The 11,620-nt window shown below is 51.1% G+C and overlaps 1 protein-coding gene across 4 annotated transcripts in view; it reads left to right on the forward strand.

Moving 5' to 3' along the window:
• The window catches only part of brf1a (BRF1 general transcription factor IIIB subunit a), a 29,416-nt gene extending 19,501 nt beyond the window's left edge, over positions 1-9,915 (forward strand). For 2 of the 4 annotated variants that reach the window (XM_084680410.1, XM_084680419.1), the window contains exons 16-19: positions 116-372; positions 6,332-6,383; positions 8,597-8,816; positions 8,944-9,915. In XM_084680410.1, the coding sequence (XP_084536536.1) occupies positions 116-372; positions 6,332-6,383; positions 8,597-8,816; positions 8,944-8,975 (561 nt within the window). In that variant the 3' untranslated portion in view covers positions 8,976-9,915. Of the gene's footprint in view, positions 1-115; positions 373-6,331; positions 6,384-6,553; positions 6,811-8,596; positions 8,817-8,943 lie in introns of those variants that run through there. The other 2 variants (XM_084680427.1, XM_084680436.1) reach the window with 2 other exon arrangements.
• Positions 9,916-11,620: the final 1,705 nt, after the last annotated feature.

The raw sequence follows: 11,620 nt of genomic DNA on the forward strand, positions 1-11,620 counted from the left end.
ATACATCAATTCCAACGACGATTGTTCGATTTTAAATGGATGTTGACTAATTAATGATACTTTGGGACTTAACAAAACAAAAAAACGTATTGACCTCAGACCTGATGCCCTTTAGCCCAAGAAGTCCTGCAAGAAACGGACTGAGATCCGAGCCAACACCGCTGACGAAGCCATCGAGAAGATGCTGGAGCAGAAGAAGATCTCCTCCAAGATCAACTACGACGTCCTGAGAGACCTCAACGTCAAGCCCTGCGCCAGTCCTGCCCGGCAACAGGCGGAGCCCCAGGGTGGAACCAAGAAGCCGATTGGACGAAGCCGTAACCCGAACGTGCCTTTGAGTTTGGGCACGCCCCTCAGCAGCCTTGGCAAGAGGTTAGTGGTCCTCTTCATATCTCAACACCAATTATCTTAGCATGTTGGACTGTATTTACGGCACGGTGCTCACTCTGAGTATTGGACTATTCAGAGCTTATTGGTAAATATCAGAAAGTATGAGTCAGGATTCAGTCATGGTTGGATAATCATTGCACAGCTAATTTCAAGGTCCATCTCGAGAGAGAGAGAGTGGACCCTATAATAACGCTCAACGAGTACAACGAACCCTCTGGGTGTGACCAGAAACGCGTTGACGTGTGAAGTGTGACACACACACAGACACACACACAGACACACACAGACACACACACAGACACACTGCTGCCCTGTGAGTGGGTTGCCGAACAAGCTGGACCAGGGAAGATTCTATCCTTCCCAACGCGATGGCAGCCGTTCCTTCTGTGAGCCGTCTTTCGCCGTGGGGACAAGCCTAGGGGCATGTGAAAGCTGCAGCTTCTCTTAGTAGTGATGATGGTGCACTTTTACCCTTGCCCAGGATAATGGCCCGAGTCATGCAGAGACGGATGCTTCCTCTTTCCCTGCAATGCCGCGTCCCCTCTGGTCTCTGATCGCCCTGCCGTCCTCCGCCGTTCTTTTTCACTCCTGTTTACTTTCACGCTCGCAGGATTTACTCCTCTGGATTCGCTGTTGCTCTTTCAGGCTCTTGTTTACCCATAACGCAGTCATCACCCGTGATCCATTGTGAGGTTGTCAGTCTTAAGTGGACTGGTTCCTTCATCTTTTATTGAAAGTTGTTTTTGGTTTTCTTGCTTTTGGAGGACTAGGTTTCAGGTTTTTTTTTCGCTTCATGGTTAAAGATCGTAGGAGATTTTGACGTTGGCCATCTACTGGATCTAGTGTTCTGGAAGAAAAGCTTCACGCATTGTTTGCTCTGTATAACTGCCATTGTTTTCAAGGAGCATGAATGATATGAATGTAAATATGAGAACATTTTACATTGTGTGTGTGTGTGGTTCAGGTCCCTTTTGCTAAGGCAGAAAAACAGCCAGAGCACAAGTTATCATTGTACTTTTAATACACGTGACTAAGTTGAACTTGAGATGATCCATCAGAATTTAGAAAGTAAACTTTCTGTAGTTAGTTTAGAACAATCTCCCTGTGGCTCCAGCATTCCCTTGGAGAGCAGGTCCAGGCAAGATTTCATACAAGCCTCGGACAACTCCATTTATTTAAGAATGGACATTCCTCCTCAAACTGTTCCTCGTAAAAAATTGAAGTGCATTCATGTCCTTTCAATGAATCATTCATCTGCATCCCTGTTATTGAATCATTTATCGTCCACTTTTCACTCCCATTTTTACTGAATGGAGCAGTTTGTTAGGAGCTTTTAAGCCTTGAATTTGTCTGGAGAGGCCTGAACTTTGTACTTCACAAATGCTTGCTCAACCATAGCACCATGCACTCTTTTCACATACGCACTGCTGTGTAACAGTAGGATAATACTGTGGCATCTCTTCTCCCATCATGCCAAGCAAAACGTGGCATTTGAATAGAGAAAACACAGCCTTGACCGTTGGCCACAGAAAGGACCCATTCACTGGTGGAGGAGAGGCCGTTTCTCCGGGCCTGAAAAGGTTGTTGTGTGGTTATTTAAAAAGGACAGACATGGTGTCAGGGAAACCTATGAAAGTCTAGGAGAAGGGTGTTTGACAGTAAATCCATTGTGCCTTGTTATAGGCTTTACTGCTGCCTACACTGCAGCATTGTGCTGCTTTGCCCCTTCCTCCTGCCCCCCTCCCCCCCCCACACCCTCCACTGGAGGACCCTCCCCTAGACACAGGGAGTTCTTTCGTGTCAGACCTGCCCCCCTCCGTACCCCTCCATAGTGTCGGGTGCTCCGTCCTCCAGGTAAGAGGCCCTCTGCTCCGCCGTACCCCCAGGTCCTCCAGCGTTCAGTGGCCAGGCCTGTGCGTTACAGCACAGCTTTGTGGTCCCACCTTACCCCTCCCCCCCTCCCTCCCTCTACCCTTCTCCACGCCTCTCCAGCCAGCTGCCAAACAGGGCCTCCCTGTTCCATCGGTTCTTACTGGACGATGGAAAAGCACTCTTCCAGAAATAGCCCAGATAATTGCCCTCCAGTGTTTTTTCTCCCCCCCCCCCCCTCCCTCCTTCACTCCTTCATCAGTTTCCCTATTTTCCCATTCAAAGCAGGTTCTCTTTCTTCTCTCTTTTTAAAGCCGTTTTTCCCATTTCAGAATATCGGAGGGAAAATTCTTGACTGCATATTTCACTTTCAAGGGAAGCAGAGTGGAAATGGTTTTAGACTCATTTGGTTTTCGAAATATTAAATCCGGCCCGCAAGTCACTCTGGAAAACCTCTGTGTCACCCCTCTCAGTTCATCGAGTTTATGTCCACAGAGTACTGCTCATGCTTGTGTAGGAGACCTGGCCCGTCCGAGCAGGTGTCTGAACAGACATCACACTTTGTACCGCCCCCACATGTCACACTACAGTGTTCTGCTTTCTGAGCACTTGAATAAAGACATTCATGAGTAATATTACCAGCTGTATTAAGACAGTAGTATTTTCCGGCGCTTGGCGGCCCCTCCCTGTGGTCTGATCTGCGCCTCAGCAGCCTCTGTGACCACTAAGTGTTTCCTCAGCCTTCCACGACTCCTCCGTTCTCACAGGAACCGAGAGAGAGCGAGCCCATGCTGCCCGTCCGCTCCTCCTGCGGCCTGCCCACACCAGGAGGCATGTGCAGCTAGGCGGGCAGGACTGAGAGGCTGGGAGGCATGTGCAGCTAGGCAGGCAGGACTGAGAGGCTGGGAGGCATGTGCAGCTAGGCGGGCCAGGACTGAGAGGCTGGTAAACCAGGCCATCCTCCGTCCATATGGACGGCCGCCGCTGTCCTCATCCGCTTCCTCCTCGCTGGGTTTAACAAACTGCCTTCAACGGCCAAACCTTTGTTCTCCTAGCACCTTCCACTGGAGCTAATTGTGCCACGGAAGGATGGAATTGAGATGAGGGTCTGCAAAGTGGGCCATTTGGAGCACGTCCCAGCCTTTGTCCCTATAACCGGGCCTCTGGTGCTGTTCATGTAGGCTAAAGAGGGATGATATCCGGTGTTGGTAGTTCTGGACTCCCTCTGTCTGAAGCCATCTCGGTTTGCGATGAGCGCGGTTTCATGCTGGCAAAAAATAATTTCTAGAGCATGTTTTGTCGTCTTTTCTACCGTTTTTCTTTTGACAAAGCAGCCCTCAGTCTTTTAGAGGAGATCTGTCTCAGCATGGGAACATGTATGGCTCTATTATCTGCCATAGAAGTGTTTTCCCCGCTCTCTCTGGCGTTCTGGAAACCCCAGGAGGAAAAGGACTCCCAGAATCTCTTTCTCCATTGTCAGCATGTCCTATTTCGACGGTATTAAAGTACTCTCTCATTTTGGATTTTGTGAATTATCATGCAGTGCATGGTAAAGAACTTTCATTTGTCATGTTTCTATTTAAACACGTGCAAGCGTACCTGGTCGTCTAGTCTGTGAAAAAGGCCTGTGTAGCTTCCTGTCTGTTTCTGTGTACTGACTCATTCTGACTCCTCTCAGTCCGTCAGTCTTTCTCCTCCTAATTCATCGATACCATCCCCCAGCTACAGCCAGTTGTCAGCCACTGGCTAAACTACTTCCCTAAATCGCCTTTTCAGCTCAGGCTTAGTCTCATTGGCAGTAAGCTGATTAGAAACGTGCAGCTAAGCCAAGCAGAGACTGATAGTCAAACAGAGAGGGAAAGCAGAGGAAGTGAAGAGTGTTGGTGGAGAAGAGGATGAGGGGCTGTGTCAGGGGTTTAGCTGGGGGGGGGGAGGAGCGACAGGGGGGTGGGGGGGCTAGTCTCCCCTGCCTGAGGTGAAGTGGACGTCAGCTTTCGGAAAGGAGGCGTAGCTCCACGCCACATATGGCCCCTTTTGTTTTGTTTTTGTGGCCGTGTGATTTATACCTGTGGCATGGTCGCTGCGTGAGGAGCCACTCCCTGCTGATGAAAACAATCCTCCGTGGGGGGGCGTCGCCAGCTCAACCCCACGGTGCACTCTGACCTTTGACCTCCAGGCTTGTTGTCTCGGAGCGCTTGCAGATGTGAGGGAGCTAGCGTTGGAGGAGTGGTGTTGGATGGGGGTAGGTTTCTGTTTGGGGTTAGAGTTGGGATCAGGTTTGATGAGGGTTTAATCGGGATGAAGCGGCTTGATTTGGGATGCGGACCAGCAGCTTTACACACACACACACACACACACACACACACACACACACACACACACACACACACACACACACACACACACACACACGAGCGAGCAGTCAGCAAGCCAGTCTGTATCTGGGGGCAGGCGCCTCGGAAAGTAGAACTTATGTCTTTTCCTTCAGGTTGGTTCAGATAGTCTCTGTTAGGGTTGGTGTGTGGTTGGGTTAGGGTTAGGGTCCTGGTGGGACCAGGTGAGCCCCTGAGACACAGCTGTCCCCAGCCCTGACGGCTCCCTGTCTGGCTGGGCGGACTGGCCCGGCTGCAAGGGGGTTACACCATAGGACTGGCACTCCAAGGCTACAGCAATCGGTGACTCCCAAACCTGCTCAAACAAGGTCAGCGCCTGGCAGCGTCAACATTAGCCGGCTTACTGACGACGCCCTCTTGCACTCCGATGTTGCGTCGTCCGTGGCGTCCAGGCTGGCTTCGGTTCCTCCGGCTCAGACAGTCCCGTTCATGTGGACCCCTGGTCTGCCTAACCCCCCTGATGGTGTTTGTGGATGGATGAATGGAAAGCTCTGGAAGGATGTGAGGTGGGGGTGACAGAACCTGGGTACCATCACCGGGAGGGGAGGGGGAACAATCATTCCCTCCTCTTCTCCTGCTGCCAGGAACTGCTCCGTCCCAGAACGCACTGCGGGGTGAATGGACAACATCCAGCCAGAAGTGCCACACAGCAGTGAGGGTGGTGTGTGTTGTGTTGGCAAAGAAAGGGCACCTCGGTAATGTGGGAAGCTTTCTGATTATTCATGATTGGATTGTAAGGAGAGGACGATGGTGTGGGGGGAGGGAGGGGAAGGGGAAGGGGGTTTGCCTCCGAGATTTCAAGCCCGGCCTGGAAAATTGAGTTTGAAGTCCTGATTATTATCATCATTTATTTATATCAGTGCTCCTCATATCACTAATTTCATTCAAATCCAATTTGCATATATTTAGTTCCTATTCCCCCCCCCTCCCTCCTCACAACGCTGAATAGATGAGCGGTTCTGCAGGGCCTGGAAAGGTAAGCGTCGCTCCCTGTTGTTGTCCGCCAGTGGGGAGGGAAGGTCCAGACTCCGTCGCCCGGGAGACGGAGCCGGCCGGAGCGCTGGGCGGCGAAGCTGGATGCTTCTCTAATGAGTGCTGCCAACAAAGGGACAGAGGACCCCAGGCCTGGAGAACACACATCACACGCCCTCTCACCACCCCCACCCCCATCGCTGCTAAAGCAGATTCATTAAAAGTTCTCTCTCTCTCCCCACACTCTTATCGAGTGTGAGTAAAGTACTTACAGTAAGCCCCCACAGGAAAGCCCCTCTCACTGGGGTGGGCATGGGGGGGGTAGATGTGCTCATTTAAACACCAGAGATTTTCCCCAGGAACTTGTCCTGCTGCTTCTCTCTGCATGTTCACTCGCTCCCAGACAGACAGACAGATGAGTCACAGCTACTGCAGTCGTACTGATGTAGATACATGATGTAGATGTTGTAAACATGATGTAGATACATGATGTAGATGTTGTAAACATGATGTAGATACATGATGTAGATGTTGTAAACATGATGTAGATACATGATGTAGATGTTGTAAACATGATGTAGATACATGATGTAGATGTTGTAAACATGATGTAGATACATGATGTAGATGTTGTAAACATGATGTAGATACATGATGTAGATGTACGTCCATGGTTCTGATCAGTCAGGGCTCGTTCTGTTTTGCAGGTTACAGCCCTTCATCTCCGGACCACCCCAGAAGAAGATGGCTCTGGACCAGGTAGGCTGTCAGACCCTTCTCTGCTCCACACACACAAACACACACACACACACACACACACACACACACACACACACACACACACACACAGACTCCATTCATCCGCTTTGTATGTTCACTGCTGAAACAATACCTTGAGACAGACCTCACATGGTTCTTTGTCTTGGCAGTGACATCCTGGTGTTGACTTTCTCTGCGAGGCTGGCTCTCTCAGGGAGCAGAACACAGACTCTGCTGCCCCAGCAAGCTGACTAATGGGAGAGGAATGTGTCCCACTGGGTCCTTCTGATGCGCTCAGCCCATGTGTGCTGGGAACATTTCTCTCTCTCTCCACGTCTTTATCCTCACACCATCCCTTTGCTGCCACCTTGTTCATCCTCCTCCCTCCATTCTCTCTCACTCTCTCTCTCACTCTCTCTCTCACTCTCTCACTCGCTCTCTCACTCTCTCTCTCACTCTCTCACTCTCTCACTCTCTAACTCTCTAACTCTCTAACTCTCACACACTCACACACTCACACACTCACACACTCACACACTCTCTCTCTCTCTCACTCTCTCACTCTCTCACTCTCTAACTCTCACACACTCACACACTCACACACTCTCTCTCTCTCTCTTCCCTCCCTCTTCTCTGTCCTCCCCCCCCCCCCTCTCTCTCATGTGGTGCTGGCAGCCATGAATGGAATCTCACAGCACAGGCTCCAGCAACCAGGAAGAAAACATTGCCACGAGGGGCCGGGTCAACAAGGCTTGTTACTTAGCAACCCCTCGCTCCCCCCTGGGAAACAGAGTGAAATGGTTCCGCTGATTGGCTGAGGCCAGGTTCGCTTGGAATTCATGTTACGTAATGTTGTCTTTTGCTCCAGATGGAAGCAGGAGAGAGAAAAGAGATGTGTGCTTTGCTGCCGCTCTCGTAGCCTCTCTGCGTTTTACCTTGCATAGATGAACTCTTCTTCAAACATCTACAGCAGGTCTTTGTTCAGCACTATTATTAAAGCCTTGGGAAAGGGTGGAGGTCTGGAGGGAGGAGGTCTGGAGGGAGGAGGTCTGGAGGGAGGAGGTGTAGAAGGAGGATGTGTGGAGGGAGGAGGTCTGGAGGGAGGAGGTCTGGAGGGAGGAGGTCTGGAGGGAGGAGGTCTGGAGGGAGGAGGTCTGGAGGGAGGAGGTCTGGAGGGAGGAGGTCTGGAGGGAGGAGGTCTGGAGGGAGGAGGTGTGGAGGGAGGAGGTGTGGAGATGTGGAGGTGTGGAGGTCTGGAGGGAGGAGGTGTGGAGGGAGGAGGTGTGGAGGTCTGGAGGGAGTAGGTGTGGAGGGAGGAGGTGTGGAGGTCTGGAGGGAGGAGGTGTGGAGGTCTGGAGGGAGGAGGTCTGGAGGGTGGAGGTCTGGAGGGAGTAGGTGTGGAGGTCTGGAGGGTGGAGGTGTGGAGGGAGTAGGTGTGGAGGTCTGGAGGGAGTAGGTGTGGAAGGAGGCAACGAGCCTCCCGTTTCCAACACAGACTGGTCACCTCCTCTTCTCCCGCTCACCATCATCTCACTTCCTGTCCAAACATTCCTTATAAGGACTCGGGGAGCCTCCAACATCACTGGTTAAACACCAGTCACCTTCCAATCATCCAGAAGACCCTTATTTATCCATTTCCTGCTTTCACTTGATCCATGATCAACCATCTCCAGCTGTAATTAATGAAGAGACAAGGCTAGGCTCAGCAGGGAGGGGGAGGGAGGGAGGGAGGGAGGGAGGGAGGGAGGGAGGGAGGGAGGGAGGGAGGGAGGGAGGGAGGGAGGGAGGGAGGGAGGGAGGGAGGGAGGGAGGGAGGGAGGGAGGGAGGGAGGGAGGGAGGGAGGGAGGACGGGGGAAGGGAGGGAGGGATTGTGGGGGGAGGACGGGGGAAGGGAGGGAGGGATTGTGGGGGGAGGACGGGGGAAGGGATGAAAGGGAGAGAGAAGGGAGGCAGAACTGAAGTAGCACTACATGGGGCTCAGCCGCACTGTTGCTGGAGGGGAGCTGAAATGTGGCTGCTTCACCTGCCTGTCTGTCAGGCTGCAGCCCCCTGCTGCCTCCACACTGCCTCCCCCACTGCCTCCCCCACTGCCTCTTGATACTGCCTCTCCTCAACCCCTCCCTTCTCTCATCAGCACCAATCGGCACAGCTGTTGCCCAGGCATCACTGACTCAGAGTGTGATGTCCTCTCCTGCTGTTTCTGTGTCTCCAGCTGGCCGGCAGCACCCCCCTGCCAGGGCCCTGCCAGCCCCCCAGCGCCCCCCTGCCAGGGCCCTGCCAGCCCCCCAGCGCCCCCCTGCCAGGGCCCTGCCAGCCCCCCAGCTCCGTCCTGGTGGAGGAGGGTCCCGTGCTCTACGACGACGGGCCCGACGAGGAGGAGGAGGATGAGGACGAGGCCTGCGTCAGTGCCATGCAGCTGATGGGGAGCAGTGGTCAGTGGACGTCCCCGGGCCAGACCGGCAGATGCTGTCAAACTCAATTAGAAGAAGAAATAGTTTGATTGTCGACAGCATGCGCAGGTGTGATTCTCGCTGTGTTTCTTAAACGTTTCTCTTGCAGAGTACGGCTGTGAAGGGGACTACGAGGACTGAGCGCGGCGTCTCCTCTCCTGGAGCCCGCCTCCGGGCGGCGGGCTCCACTTGGCGGATCCAACTGCCACATCCACGCCCGTTTAGTTTTGTGTCTTGACGTCGGAGGTCGTCTGAGGGACTATGAGTGGTTGGGATTAGGATGAGGTCCAGCTCGTCTAAGGCTGCATGTTGACAGATGGGGTGGTATCGATGAGGTCGTCTGGGTCTCTGGTGAAGACGAAACAAAACGACACTACTGCTCCATTCCTCTTATATCCAGCGCTCTGCCCAAACCTGCTAGTCTGCTTCCTACATGTCAACAAGCAGAGCTGGTGTTCCGCCTCCCACCAAGGAGACCTGTATTAGTCCTCACATCATGGAGGAGGTAAAGGGGATCAGTGGAACCAGTGTTAGGAATATCTCAGCAGCGTTGCAGAGAATAAATTTGAAAGCTGCTGTTTGAAGACATTGCTATTAAACTGCCTTGAATTTGTCAAACTATCATAGTTTTTCCCTTAGTTAAAAATGTTTGTTAGGAAGAGGTTTGTTCAGATAATAATATATAGACTTGTTCCTGTTTTTGCCAAGGCTTGGCTAATTTGATTGTTAGCCAGTTGTTTTGCTTGTGACTGTTGTCGCAAAATGTCAATAAGAATCATTCTTATTGAATGCTCTGAGTTCTTAAAAAAGGGTATTCACTTTAATTTGGATATCATATATGAATAATTGATTACTTGCTATGCAGTTAATTGATTCTAATTCAATGGGTTAATTGCAGCTGTGACATGGTTTTGTTACAAAGCTTTTACTGTTTTATTTTTTGGTGGAGTATTCCCTGTATTTAAGGAGTCGAGGATTGTGACCTGCTAGTCCCTCAACACTGCTGCTACTGTACATATATCACAGGTTGAAAAGTGTTGTTTGTGTGCTGCCACAGTAAATACCACACTTACTGAGAGAATCGGTCTGACGTGTTTTCTTTACCTTGCGAAAAATAATCATTTGCGATTTCAACCAATGGCGTCGAGAGCCTGGAGTGACCGTTTGACGATCGTATCTCCTTACGCACCAGAAGCTTCTACGTCCTAAAGAGTGTTGGCTTTCAAGGTTATCTAATATCTGTCTGGGTAGCGTACGCCAAGTGGACACGCAGGAGAGCCCTCGGTGTGTTGTGCTCCCCACGTCAGGCCAGGGGGGGAAATCTGACACACCGTGTCTGGCAGGCCAGCCACGAAAGAGAATTACCATACCCATCATCCAACTCCTACACGTTAGGGACAAGAGGGGAGCTAACCTTGAAGGATAGACAGGGGTTATGGTTCCATTGTCTGAGGAGAGATCCAGTTTATCCTCCAAAGCCTGAATAGTTTTGGTTTGATGACTTAGTACCTCGTGGTTTTATGACTAGAGATTCACCCTGTGTTTAATGTCTAGGTCACCCAATATCACGCAGTTTTGACATTGATATCTGCCCTTATGTTTCTGTGGAGAGTGTTTCATTTCTTCTCTACGGCACTTTCAAGGTACAGAAGTATTCTTCTGGAAGTTAATTTTTGTGACCTCGCTGCCTTATCCCACCAGCAACGGACTCAGAGAAGCCTCAAGGACTCATTCTTACGTCATGCCACTCAACAAAACTGCATTATTAAACTTTTCTTTCACATGTTCCCGTCCTTTGGCAGTGCTGTGAAGTAAGTCGATTTTTTTTTTTTTTGTGTGTGTGAAGAGCTCCCCTCTCTTCGTTCCTCTCTCACACCACCCTACCCTACCCCGGGTGAATAGTCATACATGAAGACGGCAGCATTAGCAACAGCATGCCCTGCCCCTGCCCCCCCCCCCCCCCCCCCTGACAGCTGCAGTTTAGCCAGGGTGCTAACTCCACCTCAGGGTTAGCGGCTCAAAGGCACCTTGCTGGGCGAGGGCCCGCTCGGACGCTATAGCACTCCGCTGGAATCATTTCCCTAATAATCCCACCTTCCTTGAACTCCTCCACGCGCCGCATTTGCCTGCATCAGCACTTTGATTCTCTCCTCTCGCCCCCCCCCCCTCCCCTCTGGCTTCCTCACCCCAATTATTTCCCGGGACCTGAGCTTAAAGGGATTCTTTCACCCTTCTCTCTTTGTAATCTTATTCTGCGTCAACCTCCCTGCTTTAGGCTCTGGTGTCCATTGTCTAATATGTATATGGGTGTATTCTGTTGCTCTGAATACCCTTTCTGTGCATTGTCAGCGGAAAGAATGAAGACTTTCGTGACGGGTAGCTGTCAGACTTGTTTTTCGAAACCATGTTTCTATGCCGGTTGACCTAGGCAGGATGAGTTATCTGTGATCGAAGGAGAATGTGGAATATCTGTGTGTTACTACTGAGCTCCTAGCTAAAACATCTCAAGTGTTACATTTAGCATATTTAAGACTGTTCAAGTCTGAAGGGTACTTGGGGGTAAAGGCCTTAAATCTCTTTAGTTACAAGGACTCGACTGTGGGAAGTGAAGTAATGCAGTAATGCAGTAATGAATGCAAGCCACACACTTGACTTCGAGATGTAGAATGGGATTGACTCCTCAAACTTAAATCCTCGTAAAACTTGTAGCTTGTTGCTTGACTCGGTAAACAACATTAGGAGGAGTAGGGGCTAAATAGTCTCCAGCCACAGATGAGTGTGCCTTC

The sequence above is a fragment of the Hypomesus nipponensis genome, chromosome 3, assembly GCF_054491055.1.
Source record: "Hypomesus nipponensis isolate SF chromosome 3, ASM5449105v1, whole genome shotgun sequence".
NCBI lineage: Eukaryota > Metazoa > Chordata > Actinopteri > Osmeriformes > Osmeridae > Hypomesus > Hypomesus nipponensis.